The sequence below is a fragment of the Solanum verrucosum genome, unplaced genomic scaffold (assembly GCF_900185275.1).
Source record: "Solanum verrucosum unplaced genomic scaffold, falcon-dt-bn FXZP01000230.1, whole genome shotgun sequence".
In the NCBI taxonomy this organism is placed as follows: Eukaryota; Viridiplantae; Streptophyta; class Magnoliopsida; order Solanales; family Solanaceae; genus Solanum; species Solanum verrucosum.
Window position 1 is genome coordinate 1,507,574 of NW_026019954.1, and position 22,069 is coordinate 1,529,642.

A 22,069-nucleotide genomic window follows, 5' to 3' on the forward strand; every position below is an offset into this window, starting at 1 on the left:
TTGAATTAAAATTTATAAATAAAAAATATATGTATTTTAATTTTATATAGAAGTGTTAAATATATATAATCAGCGGCCAGTGTATTTGACAAAAACGATGCTAATAAATATTATTTTATTTTAAACAACCAAAATGTCCTTAAAGTAGTTTTTAAAAAATTATAAATATAAAAATAATTTTACACAAAAAAAGGACCACTTAATGATGAAAAAAGGTGTAACAAAATTTATTTGAGAAAAATACAAAAAAATAAAAGATTTGATCAAACCACAAGTACTTATTTAAACGCAAAATTCATAATTTAAGATATTCGACTTATGACTTTTAGTTGATATTGATTTATAAATACTTGACTTTTAAGCATTTATGATGTGTGCCGAACACGTAGATAATTATAAAATGTTTATAAGTTGATCAAATTTATAAACTTAGTTGAATAGCTTGTTAGCGAGTGTTTGATCATAAACTTTTTATACGATCTTAAAAGATTATCTTTACAATATTTTTGATTTCTCCAAAACTTACTAGGACCAGTTTTAAAAGGAATTATTTTTAAAAACTCAAATTCTCGATTTTCAAATTTTGAACTTTAAAATCTACGGTCAGGCAGGGCGTATCTAGGAGGGGGTCATCGGGTTCACGTGAACCCATATTCCCCTCCCGAAATCATGTATAGTAGTGTTATACTTTTTAAAAATATATTTAAATATAGATATGTGAACCCATAGTTGAAGTATCATACCGTGCGATTATGATTGGGTGCACCTCTCTAACTGAGGTTAGAAATTTGAATATTTTTATTTATCTCGTTTTATTTTCCTTTCTAAAATTGTTTAACGCCTCTTTAAGTGGCTGTTTGGATAGGTAAAAATAATTTTGGACCTATAATTTTAAAATTTTAACTATTGTTTAGTGATAAGAACCTAAATGTTAAACCGATCAAATTTATATCTTAAATCCACCTTTTCGTAATAGTGCACCCATCATCTCAAAATCCTGAATACGCTTTTGCGGTCGGGTCAGGTCAAACGAAAATTTACTGTACATACAACTAAATATGCCAGTTAAGCACGTGAACAAGACCTTCTATGGTCAATCGAATTGAATATTTTTTTTCCCTAAAGAATCTTAATTGAATTAAATACAAGAAAATGTGAGATTGAATATTTGCAGTTGATGCATGCTTGAAGTTATAGAGGGATCCAATGCGAGGGAATATCATTTACTCTGCCTTACATCTTACCTGCCAAACATTTTATCTCTGCCATTTGTCTCTTCTTTTTTATTGTTCTACCAACACTACTTTCTATAAATTAAATTTTATTTTATTTCTACGTATAATTTAACTTGTTGAATTTTTTTTGTAAATTTAACTTGACTTGTACTAGAACAAAGAAAATTGAAATTCAGATAAAAAAAATTATTTCTATTGTTTCACTTAAATGTGTTCGACAGATGCTAAAGTCAGATAGAAAGTTTATATACTTAATTTATTTTTCAAGTTGCTAAGTCCATTTGTTACAAAAAATATTACCACCTTCAATTATCTTTGAAGTGACTAGATAAATGTAAGGGTTTGTTTGGTTTGTGAAACAAGCTAAGTTATTCTATGATTAGCTATTTCAAAATTAATTATTTTGGATTAGTTATCTCAATCTTAATGTGGAATAAAAATAACATTATAATCTCGAAATAACTTGTCCATAATAAAATTATTCGGTAATTTTATCTCAACCAAGTAGAGGATAAACTCTTCCTAAAATTGATTTTGAGATTAATTAATTATTTTCTTTCATACCAAATGCACCTTGTGTTATATATGACAATACTCTTATGGAATGTTTGGTACGATGCATGTATAAACACAAATAGTTTTGTGCACACCATGATACTTCAAGGATGATTTTAGCCTAATACTTTAAAATTTCAGTACTGTTTTATTCCTTATTTGGTTACTAATTCTCGTATATAGTAAACACCAAAGTAAGGAATATTTTATATTTGCCGGATCAAGGAATAATAATATTGATATTGATTATCTATAAATAAAAGAACAAATACATTTTGAGGTCCTATGAACCTTTTTCCCTTAATATAACAAATAACACCATCAATAAAAAATAATATCTTAATAACTCTTCTCAATATACTAATTTTGGCGTAACTTGTGTTCAAACTAAACTATAAATTGAGACATCCATCCCATAAATCATACTCTAGTAAATATTTTAAAACATTACTTCAACAGTGTTGTGCCTTATCTTATGAGTCGTTAATGTTATAACTTAGAAGTCAAAATCTTGTTGTCTCTCCACTTGCAATGGCTAAATCTATGGTGTAATCAAATTAAATGTGTGTTTCTGTCTCTACCTTAAGATAAAAATTTCTTTTTTTCTTCTGTCCAAATAAAATTTCCCCTGTTTCCTTTTGTCCTAGCAAACATATTATCTTAGAAATATACTCCATTTCTATAGCTTAGATATGTAGACTGCACGAGTGGCCACTGGCCAGCTTGTCGATTTTTGAAACTTCATTTCCTACGTAAGATTTGGATATGCATGCATTTAATAACATGTTTTTTTATTTTGACTAAGCAAAGAGGCCCTGCACGACACTGCCTTTTTTAGATTATATATTAAAGATGGATCTAACATGTAATATGAAACTTTTAAAAAATAAACATATATAGTGGAATCTCACAAATAGAATTCGAAGAGACTAAGATATACAAAAACCTTATCACTATCTTTATAGGATGGAATATGAGGCTTTCAAGTGATATATTAAGAAATTCATATAATTGGTTTTACATTCGGTGGTTGATCTCGGTATATATTGGAGCTCCGATGAAATCTAAATCATGCATGCATTATAAGGCCTATTTTGGAGTGACGGTCTCAATAAAACTTTCACATACCTAAAATTGAAACCCAAATTTAAAATATTAGATTAAAAATAAAGTAATTTCATTACTGTACCACAAGCCATATTGATATTTATGTATGTATATATCTTAAGAGAAAGTTCATAGAAGGGAAGATAATAGCTAACAAATTATTATAACTCATATCATATGTTTGACTTCAAGTTTCATTAATCACATCTACTACATTAGCCACATGTGTAGATTTTGACTTTTTTACATATTAAATTAAATTAATAAGAGAAGTAGATAAGATAGGACCAAGTGCTAAAGGCTATAGCTGCCCCTGCCAGTTAACATATTTTCCCTCTAATTGGCTATTGCTTTGGGTCATGTCTAGAAAGTAGTTAAACCTTTTCGTCTACGAGATACTTGGGTACGTATTACTTCAATTGTTTCAACTTGTGTAGCATTATTAATTAAGTGAACATGAATTCTATTATTTTTTAATTAAAAAAAGGATAGTGAAATTGGTGGTGTATTTCAACATGTTATTTCCTCCGTCTCAGTTTAAATGTCTTATTTTTTAAAATTTATTTCAAAACGAATTTATTTTCCTACATTTAGTAAGTTTTTTAAATCCAACATCTTATATGACAAGTTTAAAATGAGAAAATTCAAAAGTCTCTCCTTATTTAATTTTATAAGTTCATACTCAATAAAACTAACACAATTAAACTGAGATGGAGTGAGTGCGAAATTTCTATAGCTACAAAAACATATCGCACCTATTTTAATATAAATTATATAGATTTCCATCAATATTTTAAATATATAGTATCTTATCATATTGACATAAGAATAATTACAACTTATTAACATTTAGTTTTAAATTAAGGAGTTAATTTTAAAAAAAATATATTCAAATGAGAAACAAAAAGTACCATATAAATTAGATCAAAGGTTTTGAACCAAATAAACATTGGGAAAAAACAAATGATTATGTTCTATAAATTCTAATAATAATCTCTAGTTCGAAGAAACCACAGTGAGTGTCTAAAGAGTGTTTTTATGTGTTGGTATACAAATCAAAGCTGTCTGGTTTCCTTTACAATTAACAAACATAACGTGGATAATAAATGGCTTATACATCGATTTATGTACATTTAGTACACGAGTGGGCTTCTTAATATAATATTATTTTACTTATACAAATATATAAAATTTAATAATTATATAGGAGTCTTACTTCAACCTTTAATTTTGAGGCAGATCCACGAATCAAAAAGTGTCAAAAATATCACTATCTAAATCAATATATACTGAGTTTTAGTAAATCCCTAAAGGTAGGTGAGCCTCTGCCTTAGTAATACGTGTTACATATAAATTTATTGCAAAATGCAATTATTGGTTGTACATGAAATTGACGTATAAATTCTTCTATTTTCTATTTCTTTTCTTTTTTTTCTTTTTTGTATACTTCAATCAATGGCAGTTCGAGTAGAGGCTGTAGGTCGTTCAAGAATTGAAGAGAATAGTTAATTAGTTATGATCCTATCCAAAAATTTGACTACATGCAAGGATCTTTATTGAAATTAAATGTTGAAAAAGAATTAATAAGAACCGAACAAGTTGATTAGTCATCTCAAATATTCAACATATACATGCATGGATTAAAGATACTATGTAGATAAGAGGGAGTTGCTCAGACGATTAACATTTTTCACTTTCAATTCTAAGGTTATCATGAGTTCGAGTTATTAAGGGAGCAAAATAGAAAGGTGACGACGTATGAAAAATGTATGTTCAATTAATTCATTAAAAAATTGAAAATAAAATTTTATAGAGAAAAACAAGTTGCTTAAAAATAATAAACATGACTCCTTTATGGAAATAGCGAAACAAGCCCTAAAAATGACATTATGCATTGATTGTGTCTTATCTATCCTCCAACACACATCATCTCACATCACCCGGTAGCCCCCGTCCCACAACCCAACCATCACCTCCCATAATATTTTTTCTAGATCGATACAATACTTTTACGATAATATTTTTGCTAGCGTACCAAACGCAATAAATAAATAAAAATCGACCTCTTATCCTTAAAAAAACATTTTCCTTCGAACCGAACACACCCAATGTATTAATTTTCGACATCAGCAAACAAAATCTAGGAACAGGTGAATGAATGTATATTAACAAAATAAAGAGAGATTAAATTGACATGCTACCACAAATTCAATTACTTTAATAGTACTACTGCAAATAATTAAATAAATTGCGCGTTTATTATATACCTAGCACGATGCTATATTAGTTGAACGTACATGCATGCATTGTCAATAATTTTCGAAACTTGTTGTGGTATGGCCTTGCCAACGACCCATAATTCATTTAATTTATTCTCCCCACAAAGTACAGGAATGCCCATAATGCGCGCTTAGATTCACTGCATTTGCATAGCTATTCTAACTTAGAAACAGAAAACAGACCTTTTTCAATTTTCGGGATTTTCAACAAAAAAATACTTTTACTTGTCAAATATTTCCTAATTTGATTTTTTTTTACTTCTCATTTTTGACAAATCAAGGTATTATACCCTCATTTTATTAACATCGAGTTAATGTCTTTGAGAAATGTAGTGAGTAAGAGGTTTTTTGGATTGACTTAAAAGTTGGTCAAACTTACTTTTAAGTCAGTTTTCGACTTCTTAAAATGTTTGACAAATATAAAAATAATTTAAAATAAGTCAAAAATGACTTAAAATAAGTTAGAAAGTGTATGACAATGTTACAAATAACTTAAAATAAGTTTAAAATGATTTAATTAAGTTAAAACCAAAAGTAGGTCTCCCTCTACTTTTTATTTTTTGACTTAAAAGTCATTTTAATTTGACTTTTTATTTTTGTCTTAAAAGCTACTCTTTTTAAACCAATCCAAACGGGCTCTAAATATGTTTAAACACTACTACCTCCGTCCACTTTTAATTGTCATAGTTTCATTTTTTAGAGTCAAATGATAATGACTTTGACTTACATTTTACGACGTATTTTTCATCATATTGATATGCAAAAAATTGAAATTTATAGTACTTTTCGTATAGTTTTTTAATATCAAATTTTTTTATTTGAAATATCAAATTAATGTAATCTAATTTAACTTTGAAAATTAGTCAAATTGACTTTCGAAAAGTACAACATGACAATTAAAAGTGGACAGAGGGAGTATCAATTAATAAGGGTAAAATAGTATACACACTATACCATTACCAATCATTATTTTCTTAATAGCCGTCAAGTTAAAATTTGACAAGTAAAAAGAGATGGAGGGACTAATTTGTTTTTTTATCTATAATTTGTAGATAAAAAAATCTATAATTTGAACTTTATGAGTTCAAATTTGAAATTTCACACAATATATTTGATTTATTGAATCAGAAATTCAATTCCAGGTTAATTTTGCATGCATGCACTCATAGCATACATTTTACACAAGTAATCGGCTCATAAAACCCCACTACCCCCAATAAAACGATTCTTTTTGTGCAGTATTTTTTTTTTGTTTCAAAATAAATGGTATTTTATTTTGTTTTAAAATAAGCGGTGGTATAGATAATTGAGAAATGCTCTTCCAATTTTATCATATTTGAAATAAAGAGGGTTTTATATATCCAAAGAACTACTAAAGAGTTACATTTCTTTCAAAAGTATTTATTAATTTTAGGGTAAGTTACTAAAAACAATTCTTATTTTCCATGAACAATTAGTTTCTCAAGGGATGTGTCCAAAACATCACTTACATTAAAATGGAGGGCGAAATACTTAATTTAACTTGATTGTTTTAGTTAGTGAAAGTTTTTCATCTAATATATTTTCAAGAGCTTCCTAATTTCTAAATTGTCTGACGTTAAGGTGGGTTAATCTTTTTCCATTTATCCAGTAAAAGCTTGATACAAATTAAATCTTCTATATACTCATTTTTCATTTTTACATAATTGTATAGACTTTGATTAATATTTTAAGATATATTTTTGCCATTATATTAATATATGAGAAGAATTATTAACTTATACTAATATTTTCTGTATAGTTATCGACTAGCTAAATTTTAAATTTTAATAGTAAATTAATCTCATTCAATTTAGATTTGAAAATTAGCCTATTTGACTCTCATAACTCAAAATGCTACAAGTAAAATTGAACAGAGAGATCTCAATTCCGATATGTTGTTTTATGTCACTCGATGACTTGATTATGATATTCTTATTTTAATACACAAAAATAATAATGAATCGTTCTGATATATTTCCAGAATTCATTATTGTATTTATCCGTCCAACTTCATTAGTTATTTTAAGTTTCCCAAAGCTAATTATATCAAGATTCGAGACGCATATCCCCTTCACCATAAGCAACTCCAAGGTCCACCGCCCCTTGCTAACCTTAATCTAAAGTCGTGCATTAAGAAATTGTAGCTCTATATTAGCTAAAGATTATACTCCAGACTCAAATTATCTGTTATAATTTTTAAAAATTATAATCATTTCGAAATATTTGTCATTTTAAAAGTTCAAAATTTTTCATAATTGATGCCTTGAAGACTATAAACTTATATCCTCAAATATTTTTCATGATTAATGTTTTTTTAAAGGGCATGTGAAAATAAAAAACATCACTATAATTTGAAACAGAGGGAGTATATGGTACATATTTTAGGTTTCTTAATTAGGACAATTGTTTAATACTGCTTGCATAGCGTCATGCATGCACAAGCTACATAATTTAAAAACAAAAGCTTCTTGGAATAATAATTAAATTAAGATGTTAAATCTCTATTCAAAACATTGATCTTTTTGAGATACTACTAAAGAAATTGAAAAATTACGTCGACTTTTCTTGGGAAGAGCTTAGAACACATGCTCATTGCCCACTTGACACACTACCAATTCCTCTTTGCAACATGTAATCTATCTGATTAGATTCCTATATCCGCCATTCAAACGTGTCAAATGAGTTGGATTGAATTGAATTTGAACGATTAAAATGAAATGAATTAATAAATGAATGAGTCATTAGTTTAAATTGCATCGCATCCCAATTTTGAATTATTATATACACCGTGAGAGCCAATTTATAATCTTTCTGCTCATTAAAGCAACATATGAAGATTGAATCCCCTACTTTACAAACATATTCATGCATCTCATCATCTATAAATACCCTCATCACTTCACCCCATACCTATATCCAAATTCATAATCCAACTTTTTTTTAAGAAAAAAACTTCATTTACTCTATATACATTTCTCAAATATGAGTTCCTTTGACTATTCCAAAACCCCTTATCCACTTCTTGTTCTTGTTTTCCTCAGCTTGCTCCATATTACTTATGGAGCAAGAAACTTGTTTTCACTATATCAACCACCTTCAATGAGTCTTACGTACCATAATGGCGATTTATTAGAAAGTGAAATAAAAATATCCATTCTTTGGTATGGAAAATTTTCACCTGCCCAAAAATCTATTATCGTTGATTTTCTCCGATCTCTAAATTCTCCTAGTAAAATTTGGTCACGTGACACACCTACTGTTACAAAATGGGGGCAAACTATTCAGACCTACTTGACAAAAGCGGGTAAAAAAGAGACCCGTTTAGTTCTATCCAATCAATTCACGGACGAAAATTGTTCAATTGGAAAAACCCTAAAAAAATCCCAAATATCAGAATTGGTTCACTCGAAAAAAGGTGAATTAATTTTGGTCCTAACAGCCCAAGATGTTGCAGTTGAAGGCTTCTGCATGGGCAATTGCGGGTATCACGGGTCGGGTCAAGGAAAAAGATCCGTTTTCATATGGGTGGGTAATTCAGCGACTCAATGTCCGGGTCAATGTGCGTGGCCGTTTCACCAACCTATTTACGGACCCCAAGCCAAGCCGTTGGGTGCACCAAACGGTGATGTTGGTGCGGATGGCATGGTTGTAAATATAGCGAGTCTTTTGGCTGGAGTAGTAACAAACCCGTATGGGAACGGTTACTACCAAGGCCCGGCTGAAGCCCCGTTAGAGGCGGCTTCGGCTTGCGCCGGGTTGTACGGTAAAGGGGCTTATCCGGGTTATGCGGGTGAGCTGCTTGTGGATTCGATAACGGGTGCAAGCTATAATGCACATGGTACAAACGGAAGGAAGTATCTATTGCCTGGGCTTTTTGATCCAAATAAATCAGCTTGTTCAACTATCGTCTAGGACAATTCTATTCGAAGATTGAGCACTCTACATTTTTACTTTTAGTTATGTAAATTTTGTTTATATATGTAGCTTTTTAACATTTACTTTTAGGAAAATGTAATTTTCTGTGTGTCGTACTTGATATATATTTTGTTACCTTTGATACGACGGTGTATGGTGTTAGCTATAAACGTGGCATGATATTTTTGTGGCTATAAAAAGTCTGTTTAATATGTAGTTGTTTTGTCTATGGTTGAAAACAATCCTGCTACAAGTTTAATAAAATGATCATAATTGTTTAAGGTCGAAAATAGAGAGAATATAATAGTGGGCCGCTGAAGAAGCATATTGTAAATTAGAAAATTAAATAGAATGACTACTTAGTTATGTTATTAATTAAAAATGGCTTAATTATCATTAATTTACCAAAAATGGCTATTTTTTCATTTAACTAATGATTAAAATAAGTCCGAGCTTCGGTCTCTAATCTTATTTTTCTCTTTTCCACTCTTAAAGTTTGATTATTATTTTTTATATTTGTTTCCGATTAATTGGCTATCCCTTTAAATTTTTTAATATAAGAATCATAGGTCATTTTTCCTTCTCTCTTTGATTTTGTGTATAATAGTGTAGATACATTATTTATATATTACATATACATAGTTATACTTTATTCATACAATATAGATACATTGCATATACAGGTAAATTAGTGACCGGGATGTTTTGGCCCATTAGCTGCAAATTAGTTAATTTTGTATATATAGTTAAAACTTGGCCTTGGTTAATGGACATGAGAATAAAACTTGGGCTATATTCCCACCTCACGTTTATTAGTTTTGGGCATCAGATAGCCCAAATACAGAACTTCTTTTAAATTTTTGACATAGTGTAGTCAATAATACTCATCTATATAGGATTTTTTGTGCTCTAATAATGTGTTATACTGAAAAGTGTGATATATTATATGACCATTTCATTCTAATGATGCAATACTTATGTGATACATTAAAAAGTATTAGATATACATTATTTGATATACATGATTTACATTATTTGATATACATATTTTGTGAACTAATCTCTCTTTTCACATTGCCCTGTCCCACTTTTCTTTGCACTTCTTTTCTTGGGTGGTGGTGTTTGAATAAATTTCCAAGAGTAGTGAATTATTGAAGACTTACTCAACTTTAAGGAAGATAATTTTATATTAGGAGTATTATTAATGAGTAGATATTATGGAACATGAAATTAAAAAGAGAATTGTTACCTTCCTATTATAAAATACAGGGTACTTTTTTCCTCTACCTTTATAGTGTAAAATCACTTGCAATTTTATTCTCAAAAAAATCACTTGCAATTTAAGGGTAGTATGACATAAGTAAATATATGAGCAATATTGAGTTATCTAGCTCCTACCAAATATATATTATTTGGTTTTGATCAAGATGAAGATGAGGACGAAAAAGCAATTGCTCAAAACTAACCAACATGGATTGTGGTTTAGTGGTGAGAATATTTTATCATTAATCAGAAGTTACGAATTTGAGCCCTAGATATAGAGAAAATCTTGTTGGGAGCGTCATTTCTGAATGAGTCTTGCAATGCGCAATCTGGATTTAATCGAGACTCTAATAGGATCTCTGGACACCGAATGAATAACAAAAGAAAAAATCTCAAAACTATGATTTTATGGTAAGGGAAGTTTCAACGATGAATTAAAAAAAAAAGTTTCTTACTTTTTTTTTTTTTAAAAATTGATTCTTTTGGTTAATGAGATTAAGGATAATAATGTTACAATAAAATATGAATAATTTTATCCTGCATTTGGTTATGAGTGTTAGTTGAATTCAAAATTATTTTATCTTGTCATTCGTGATAAAATTGTGATATAATTAAGGGCCTATAATTAATCTCATGGTCCATGGATATCCTAATCTACCCCATTCCATCAATCAAAGCGATCCTAATTCCTAATGTTGTGGACGCCTTGTGGGTATCATCCCCTTCCAATTATTTTGCTTTTCAATATTTAATTTGTTTTACTTTATTATTTTATGTAAAAAAAAAAAGAACTACAAAACATGTTTTCTTTAAGATTAAAAAATCACAAAATGAAGTCACATATTTTCTTAGGATTTCATATATGTCTCTTACGAAAATAAATAAATATATAAATATAACGAAATCTATAAAGGTGGGGCAAAGATCACAAAGTCAATTATTCCAATTATGTTTTTCCTTAAACTTCTTAAGATTTTTTCTCGAATGACAATCTCTTCGTAAGTAATTAGCTTGTAATCATATAGTTTTTTTTAATTATTATTTTTACTTTTCTTTCCTTATTACTTGTTGCGCCAGTAATTTATATCAACTTTTATATATCTTCATTTCAAAATAAAAAGTTATCCTGATAAAAGTTTAGTCCACTATGTAATTATAGCTCCAATTAGTTATGTAAACTGTGAATATCTCGCTAATCAATATTTTTTATTCTACTAGAATAGTAATTATCCGTCATTATATTCAAATTTTTATTATTTATTTGTTATAAAAAAAGCATTTAATAATAAACGAGTGTATGACATCTCCGAGATTGGACTTCTCTTAATATATAATAGAGAAATTTTAAATTGTATTAGATGAATAAATCAATGGATTATAATTCTAAAAGAGCGTATGACATCTCCAAGATTTGGACTTTTCTTAATATAATATAGAGAAATTTATATTTTATGTAATAATATTTTCGTGTTGTAGTGATTTTTATTCTAAAATATATATAAATGAAAAAGCAATTACAACAGATTTCAAAATTAATAAATACACTTATTTGACACACAAAAACACGCATTTTAGATACAATAAAGCACACCAAAAAATGAGATCAAACTTTCAGAAAAGTAATTTTTTATTTCTCAAAAATAAAGTTCCAGATCATAATAAAAAAAAGTAAAAAACGAAATTAAAATTTCAAAAATGATTAAGAAAATAAAAAAACAAGATCAAAACAAAAAACTTATAAAATAAGAAAAAGTAAATAAATAATTAATTGATTGAACCAGATTAAAAATTGCATGTTGAATCAAGATTTGGATAAACTCTTTTACTTTTGGTGATGAAAGTTTAAAAATCTTTACCAAATGATTGAGAATAACGAGGAGGAAAGAAATATGAAGAAGGATAACAATAACAATAAAAATAAAAATCAATTAATTGAAAGAAAATCAAGGGACTGAATTACTATATTTATGGAAAAATATTTTGTTATTTAATTATTAGGACTTTTAATTTTATTTTTAAATTAATTTTTTTAGTATTCTTTACATATTGTTAGAATCTAATGTTATAAATCAAAAACTAGAAAGTCGTGTTAAGATTAGTAATAGCAACTTTTAAATACGTTATTTATTAATTTTTCTTAATACCAAATCACGTTTGGGAAACAAATTTGAATTGTGTATTTAATGATCGGAATATAATTCCATAGACGCTTCTAAAGCGAGTAAAGGAAATTAGATGAAGAAATTAAAGGAAATGGCCAAAAGCAGTAATTGTTTTAAGGGAAAAGGGTCAAAAATGTCTTTAAACTATGTGAAAGGAACACAAATGTCCTTTGTTTATAGTTTGACTAAAAAATGCTCTTGCCGATAATATTTTGATTAAGAAATGCACTTGCAGTCAATACTTTGGTCAAATGGAGGGAGTAACTAATTATTGAAAGTGGTCCTAATTTTTTTCCACTTATTTTTTTTCTTTTCCACACTTAAAATTTGATTTTTAAAAAATATTATTTTGAAAAATTTGTTATCTCATTAAATCAATATTAAATAATGGCCATTTTTTCGTCTTCATTTGATTTTGTGTATATATTATATATAGAGAAAACTATACCAATCAATCTTTTTTAACATATATATCAAACAGTTGGGTTTACTCGGTGCACACAAAGTGCTCATCCGAAGGTAGAGCTGTCAAAATGGGTTGACTCAACCCAACCCAACCCTAACAGGCTAGAGAATTAAATGAGTTAGGACGGGCTGACCTTTTTAGTTAAAGGGCGTATAAAATAGCAGTCCAACTCATCCCTAAACGGGCCACGGGTTGGGACGGGTTGATCCTTCAACGAAAAAATGGAAAATATTGGCCTCTTAGAAAGAGTATCGAACGTTGATGTCTGATGAACACGACATCAATATACAGAAATTCATTCATGAATTACACATACTTCAGTGAATACTTACAAAACAAAAATATAACTGCCAAGATACAACATTAATAAGATTCATCCGAGCAAAAAACATTACATGATCACTATTTTCATAAACCAGACAATAAAGGGATAGCGGAAAATAAGGCATAAAAACAAAAGTAGAAGATGTCAAAGATTCATAGTAATAATGGAGTAATGAGTTTGGGCTAATAAGAAAATTTAATGGGCTTACGACCCTAAAATGTAAAAGACGTGCAAAAAAGTTAGACTTGATTTTATATTGATATTTTAAAAATATTTATTGACAAAATCTTAACAAATAAAACATTGCATAAAATATATATAATAAATATTTTTAAAATTCATAGCCCATGGACTTGTCTCTTATGCTTGCGGGTTAGGCATACGAGGCTAGCGGATTGATGTTTGCGTAATCAAGACACAACTTCCAATTCAAGTGTTTACGATCGTATAATAGTAATATAACCCAATCGAATGGGTTGGGATTGAGTCCCAAGGGAACGGTTTCTGAGAATTAAGAGTCAAGCGCGAATATGCTAGAGTTAACCATAGCTAAAAATATTATCAAGTAAAAACATGATAAATCAAGGGGTTGACACGAATGTCAATTATCAAGGGGGGTTTTGCATTCAACTAGTGAACAAAAACAGTGAAAATATAAAGATGCGAATATAAGGAGACGAGATTCTTGGGATGTGACAGGAATATGGGATAAACTACTCAATCGGATAAATGCTATTGATAGTCAATTGCTGAACATTTGTAACTAGGCTAGACATTAGTGAGGGGTAAATTCTCTCTCGAGCAACTTACCCCGAATCAACTCGGTTTCTCTCGAACACCTAGTTGCCACTTTTAAGCACAACCTCCGCCTTAGCTCATTCACTCTCTCGAGCTGAATGTGTGGGAAAAGACCTAGGATTCACTCTCTCTCGAGCTGAACCCACGACGACCCAATAATCACAGGCTATCGATTTAGTAGTCTTAGTTTTAAAACCTCTCTCTCGAGCAAGCCAAAAATACTAAGATGAAATCGTACTTGCAACAACAATCCCATTAAGTTCAAACATAACAACTAAACGAAATCACATTTGAGCCAGTGCACAAAGGTTCAGGGGTGCAGACAAAGGTCGAAATAGAAGCTTTTCAGCGACATCAAGCTTCTCGTCGAAAATTACATAATCAATCATCAAATAGAGCATGAAATCAAAGGCGAAATGGGGACATTAGGTGAACCGCCGAGTGGTTTGGCGAACTCGACCTAGCTCGCCAAACGACCGAACATGCCTATTTTCAATCCACTTCTCGAATTCAACCCCGCAACCCATGAAAACAAAATCAAAGCATGCACTAGTACAATTAAGGTCGGACCCATAATACCTAAGCACAACCCCTTGAATTTTAATCCAGTTTAAGGCATACAATTACGGGAATTCAATAGTCACTACTACTCGAGCAAGATTATCAAATTAAATCATGCATGTAAACAATCTAATCCTATCAGGCAGGATCATAATACTTCAACAAGATTAGGCTATTGCAAATGAGTATAACTTTTGAGAAAATAAACTCAGTGTATAAAAAAGCAACATTTGGTGTTGATTAAGAGAAGATTGAAACGCTAGACGGTAATGTAATCCAACTCCGAGCACAAATCAACACTAAACATGTGAAAGTATAGGAACTAGCGTGCGTGCGTGAGTTTGGGAAGATAAAAAGTGAGGAAAAGTGAATGAGTTTGAAACTTTTAAACCTTTGACTTGCAAAATCATCCAGTTTTTCGCCCGTTCGACGACATTAGTCGAACTCGCCTATCCACTCGGCGACACGTCGAGTGTTCATTTTTCTCGCTGAATTTTACAGGACCCCCAGTTAGTGCGGGGGTCGCAACGACGGTATCCGTCGGGATTACTGTCATGGTCAGCGACTCGCCAATAATTTCCTAGGCTCGCCGAGTTTTACAGACTCCAATTTGAAGATGTCTTGAGTCAAACAGTGGATTAGGTCGGGCTCGTCGACTAGACCTGTTGCTCACCACCCTGCAATTTTTGAACACTTTCCACACTTCAACCTGTACAAATAACACATCATTATTTTACCAAAATACAAATAAAAGTAATAAAGGGGTTTTGGGTTGTCTCCCAAACAACGCCTTAATTAACGTCGCGGCACGATACAAGTCCACCTTCAAACTTCATTCTTGGGGTTTACCATAATGTCACTAGGCAACCCCTCTTTTTGTCTCGGATTTAGGTGAGACGACATCTGACCCATTTGGGTCTCCAGCTGATTGATTGATTCTGAATAGGAGGTAACGGTCTGGCTAAGGGTCGACACGTCTTCTTTTATTTCTTTCAAGATCTTATCTGACTCCTCAACTTTGTTGAGGATACGAGAAAACATATCTTCAGACCTACCACCCTCCGAATCCTTTGACTTTTGGGGCTCGTGGGGAGGCACATACCTATCCTTTTCCCCATCCTTCCAATTAGGATTACTGTCTCTCCATTCACGCTCTTTCCAACTTTCATCTCTAGCCCAACCTTGGTTACCACCCTGCCTTGGGTAGTTTAAATGATAACCACCGCCTTGGTTGGCTAGGAAGTTCACCTCTTTATTGTACAAAACATCAAACTTTTCCTCTTCAGGATTTGCACACCCTATATCCACAGCATTGACACCTCGAGCACCAGCTCCCATGACATTTTTGGACAAAATATCAAGTTGTGTCATGATTTTAGTCATGTTTTGGTCTCTCTCTTGATCTTTTTCCATCTAATCCTTGGTCAATTTGAATGTAAGAGGGGAGAGTTGGTCTTCACGGGTGTACCAAACACAATTTATCGTGGTCATGCCATCCAATAGCTGAGCTGCTATCACGTAAGACTGTTTCATCAAACCTCCTGGAGAAAGTTAGTCAGCAACACCCTTGTTCACTGAGTTTAGGCTCCGATAGAAATACTGCAGCAAAACGTTGTCAGGCAAGCCATGAGTTGGGCATTGGAGCTCCAACTTCTTAAATCGCAGCCAAGTCTCATGAATTGGGTCGCCCTTCAAACGCTTAAAGCTTTAGATACTGTCCCGAAGAGTCATTATATTCGAAGGAGGGAAAAATTGCATATTAAATGCAGTGACCAACTCTTCCCACGAAGTTATTGAGTCGCGTGTCTATTCAGCTAGCCACTTGCATACTTCTCCCATCAAAGAGAATGGGAGCAACCGTAAACGAACCGAATCTTGGGATATATTTTTGAAGGAGAATGGTCCGCACACATCCACGAAATTTCAAATGTGCTCATGAGGGTCTTTATGAGCCAATCCACTGAAAAGCCCATTTAGTTGCAAGAGTTGCGACATAGTACTCGTGATGTGGAATACATCATTCCCTTCGGCCGGAGGCAAGCGAATGGCACCAATTGAGGCTCATTTACATCGTTAAGATTTTCGATGTTGTCTTTGTAGACATGTATTTTTGACCGAACTTAAAATTTTACACCATTTTTAGAGCTGAAATATTTTTATAAATATAAATTAATATTTTGACTTTTCTCTTATTTTATTAAGTTTATTTTAAAAGATTTGAAAACAACAAAAATAGAATCTTTTTTTAAGGTATGTTTCATTTTCAATTGTTTAAAAAGAAATAAAAGATTACAAAAAATCTATATTATTTTTGAAATTAAGTTTTTATAAATAAGCTAGTATTATTTAATTGATTTTACATATATAGCTAGTTGACTTTTTCTTAGATTTTTTATTAATTTTAAATAATTAGTTGATATGTTATTATAATTCTTTTAAGAGTAAAGTAAAACTAAAACTAAAAAAATAAAATGAAAAAGAAAAAAAACCTAAATAATCTAACCTCCCATACCCCACCACTCCCATATACTCGCCCCTATACTACTATATTCCCAGAAAAACCTATCAGCAACTAACAAACCCCTATACACGACTAAAAATTAAATTAAAAAAAAAACAAAAAAAGAGCCACACCCCCACGTATCTAAAAAAAGAGGACTCCTATATATATCACAATACATCACCATCATAAAGCATCATCAGTTATACGGAATAACAGTACAAAAAAAAGAAGAAGCAATACACTTTAAGTCAGAAAGATTTTTTTGTGGATTCAAGTTCGTGGCTCCTTAAAGTTAATTATAATTAACTTTGGAAATCAGTAGATTATAGCGGTTTCTTTTATTGGAATTAAGTTTTACGAAAAGGTAATTCTAATTCCTTATATAGTTCAATGAAATAATTGTTCTGAATTCGATTATGATGTTATTTAGTCCTTAAAATTACATGTATTGTTATATGCCACTATTTTATGACGCATATCATATTGTTGATTGCATGAATTGCTACTGTTTAAATTTGCTCATCGAATTATTTTTACACCTGATGTTAATTTAATCAACTAATTTGATCCAAAGATGGTTGTTGTTTACTCCTAGTTTTATTTCAACATGTTTATGTACATTTATTTGATGGTACAAATTGACAACTTCGTTTATGACTTTAATTTAATTACATGTAAATTGGTTGGAGATTCTGTATTAGTTATCATTTAGAGTTTCTGGAATTTAATAAATAAATAATATTGCCATACTTATGGAGACAATTAATTATTAGAATAATTTTTATCGTATCCGAAATATTAAAAATGGAGGAGATGAACATTAATTCATTTGAGTGAGTCATTAATTCATCAACGTGAGATAGTTCTTTTATTAGTAATTTCACACTATCATCATTTGGTGAAGAAAATTATTATATCACTACGTATATTATTTTCTCTCAATTAGTTTAAAGGGAAAAAATTAATTAAAAAATAATATATAGAATTAAAAAAAATAAAATGTGAGCAAAAAAAAATAATATAATAAGAAAAGAAAAAATAGTGTAGAATAGAGAAAAAAGAAGATTAAAAAAAGAAGAAGAGGAACGGATTGTAAAAAAAAAGAAGAGTAAAAGTAAAATAAAAATAAATAAACATCTATTATAAAAAAGGCAGAAACAGAAGAAACAAAAGATGAAATTGAATAAAAAGTAATAATAGTAAAAATTAAAGAATAGGTAAAATAAAAAAGGGAAAACAAAACTTAACCAAAAATTATTTAAATGGAAAAAAAAAGAAGAGAAACATTTTGTTAGACAAAATAAAAATAAAATAAAATAAAAGTAAGAAGAAGAAGAAACAGAATGTTAAAAAAAATAAAAAATAAAAAATGAAAGTAAAAGCTATAAAAAAATAACGTGCAAAAAAAATTGAAAAAAATAAGAAAAAAATTTCCAAGAAATTGGTCTTAACCTCTTTAACATTTTCTTTTTCTAAAATTAATCCTAAATCCCGTAGAAGTTTACCTCCTATTATAATTCAAATATCGACTCCCACTAAAACGACAATACTAAAATTCTCCGGACTCCAAAAAATCTAAACAAGATAGTTACAATAAATCAAAGAAGGTGGACATAACTAAATGTATAGCTAATAAGTATACTATATCCAAAAACTAAGTCAAGCCAAGATATAAGTCAATGAAGCAACTGTGCTAGAAACACGGGACTCGAGGGGTGCCTTACACCTTCCCCTTGGTCAATAGAATTTCTTATCCAGACTTCTAGTTTGCAGACCATTAAAAATTAGAGTCAACTTCCTTTTGATTAGGGGTAAAAATTAGGTGACTTAGAACATCAAAACTCAATTCCAAGTGGCGACTCTGAAATAAAATAATCCCTTTTCAAAATGTCACTTTAATTGGAGAAACTCTATTTTTCAAACACCTCATTTGGGGAAAATAGGGGTGTGACAGATGGCGACTCCTGCTGGGGATAACCAGAATTCGAGCTTCAAAATATTGACTTGCGTATGACTTTGATCTTTATTTTTATTATTCTTTTTGGATATTGTGTTGTTAGTATAATGTGTTATTTTCTACTTGTTTATCGCTTTGATATTATGTGAATTGTTATATATCTGTCTCTCCTCGCGCACCCATCTGAGTCTTCTGAGATACTTTATTCGGAGATGCGATTACGCTCCCGAGCCATGAGATACCAGAGATGCGGCAACACTTCTGGGAAGGATTCTATAGTAACACATGTCTTAAGATGGGAATGACTAATAGTGAGGCCGGAAAGCCCTGCTACCGGTAAGCTATCCCTTCCCGACTCGAGTAGTCCACTCGTTTTACGACCAGTCTAGACACTCATTCCATTAGGTTGCTAACTTAGTAAAATAAGTCTCAGCGATGATTATCCATAATAGGATTCGATTTATCTGCATCATGCATATTTTTAAACTAATGGGGCTCGACACAAGGGTCGAGTCCTTCTAGGATAGGTATCCCCACTTAAGACCATCATGTACATTTTTTGTTCTACTTGTTGCACTATTAGGAAGGCTATACAAAATGTCGACCGGCTTTGGATGAATTAATTAAAAAAAAGAGAAGGAAAATTCTAAATATTCAAATGTCTTAGTGTCCTTCTTTTATTAAACACTTTTACTTTGTCAAAATTTGTACTTCTTTCATAAATATAAGATTATTTTTTTTATTATTATTATTACTATCATTTTTATTTTATTTTGAAAAAGGGGTAAAGATAAATTAAGAAAAAATAAAATAAAACCAACTATACTATTTTTTTTTTAAAGTCTAGCAGGATTATCTAATAAGAGGGGTTTAGACTACAACAAAAAGATTTGAGTGCTTATTTTTCTTATGTGTTTTTTTTTTTTTTTTATTTATTTTTTCAATCACTCTTCTTATAATAATAATTATTTAGAGTAAAAAAAAGAAAAAATAAGAAATTTATACTAATTTTGTTTTCTCCTTTCAACTCTACTCAGATTATTTAATAGGAGAAATTTTATTTTTTTTAAAGATAAAATAAAATAAAAAATGTGATGGTTTGTTTTCCTTAGTGTCCAATCATGTTTTACTATTATATATAATAATTTTTACTTTATTTTTAATTTTATAAAAAATAAAAATGTGTTTTATTAAGTCCTAATTTGTCATTATCATAATATAGGAAAATATGAATCCATATGGAAAGGGAGTTAAGAGGCCAATGGAAGATCAATCACCTCGCGTCATGATATTAGATAAGGCTCCGACACTTTTGAAGGCATGGTATGAAAATATGACGAATCATGGGAAAAGAGTGGTGTTCAAACGCTTGGGATTTCTACTAAGCCTTTTGTTTGTTGAGCCACGACGGGACTTGATAGAAGCACTAGTTCATTTTTGGGATCCAATAAAAAATGTATTCCACTTTTCTGACTTTGAACTCACTCCCACACTAGAGGAGATAGACGCATTCATAGGAAGGGGTAAAACTCTTCACGAAGGAGAACCTATGATACCAAAACATATCAGTGGTAGGAGGTTTTTGGAGTTATTGCACATAAATGAGAATGAAATAGGTGGTTGTCTTGATAACAGATGGGTTCCGTTAGAATTTTTGTACAAAAGATATGGGCGAATGGATGGGTTTGAGTTATATGGAAAGAAACTTCGTAATAACGGGTGTTGTTTGACCTGGGAAGCACACAGTTATGATGCCTTCACAGTAGCTTTTTTGGGGATCATGGTGTTTCCGAAAAGGGGAGGAAAGATCAATATAAATTTGGCTGAAGTCATTACAGCTTTTGAGAAAAAGCCTAATATCACCCTCGTACCCATGATTCTAGCAGACATTTACCACGCTTTGACAATTTGCAAGAATGGAGAAGATTACTTTGAGGGATGCAATATGTTACTACAACTATGAATGATCGAGCACATTCGTCATCACCCTTATATAGTGGACTTCAAAGTAGAATGAAATGATTACATTGGGGGCCACGAGGAAAGAATCAAAGATCATAGTTTTCCGAAGGGTATTGAGGCTTGGAAGAAATACCTCAATAATCTGACTGCTGATAAGATTGTGTGGAATTATCATTAGTTTCCATTAGCCGAGGTGATATACATGTCTACCTTTCGATCGTTCATCGTCCTAATGGGCCTTCGAGGTGTCCAACCTTACATGCCACTTAGAGTTATGCGACAACTTGGTCGACGCCAATTTTTACCACCTAATGAAGATATGCGGGAATTCATGTATGAGTTTCATCCCGAGATTCCTTTAAGGAAATCAGAGATATTCAAGATTTGGGGGGATGCATGCTCTCAAGTCCCCACGATAGGGTGGAGGATCGCACCAAGGGTGAGGTGGACCAAGCATACTTAGAATGGGTTCATGATCAACCCCCTCCTAAGGTATTGCCAGAAGGATCGGTGAAAGGACCTGTAGATCGAGAAGCAGAAATTGAGGTTAGGATTAAGCAAGCTTGCCTCGAAGTTGAAAGAAGCTATAGATCTACTCTGGATGTCTTGAGTAATGACCTGAAGAATGCTAAAGAGGAGTTGGCCCAACGTGATGCGATATTTGAAGTGAGAGTTAGAAAACATCGTTCTACCATTCTGACCTTACAAGAAGACTTGGGCATTGTCACAGGCGCTATGGAGCAACAAGAGGAGGAGTATAAAAAAGAAAAGGTCTAGCTCATTTGCACACAGTCTATACTCCAGAATCAAGTTAAGGCTTCTATGGAACGGGAAAAGGAAATAGCAAGGCGTTTTAGTGCATATCAGGCAGAATGTGAGGTTGAGAGAGGTCAAAGGATAGCCGAGCGAGATGCACTCCACCTTCAAATTGAAGAGCTCCAAGAACAGAGGGAGAATTTG

General features: G+C 31.1%; 2 protein-coding genes across 2 annotated transcripts in view; both read left to right on the top strand.

Annotated features, from left to right (window-relative positions):
- The window catches only part of LOC125814193 (14-3-3 protein 7), a 330,997-nt gene that overhangs the window by 65,197 nt on the left and 243,731 nt on the right, over positions 1 to 22,069 (top strand). The window lies entirely within an intron of this gene.
- Positions 8,180 to 9,120, top strand: LOC125814187 (protein PHOSPHATE-INDUCED 1-like). Its single transcript, XM_049493642.1, has one exon. The coding sequence runs from the start codon at positions 8,180 to 8,182 to the stop codon at positions 9,107 to 9,109; it is 930 nt and encodes a 309-aa protein (XP_049349599.1). The 3' UTR covers positions 9,110 to 9,120.

Bases quoted from the DNA above. Each gene is read 5' to 3' on its own strand.
- LOC125814187 (XM_049493642.1), top strand. From the start codon at position 8,180: ATGAGTTCCTTTGACTATTCCAAAACCCCTTATCCACTTCTTGTTCTT.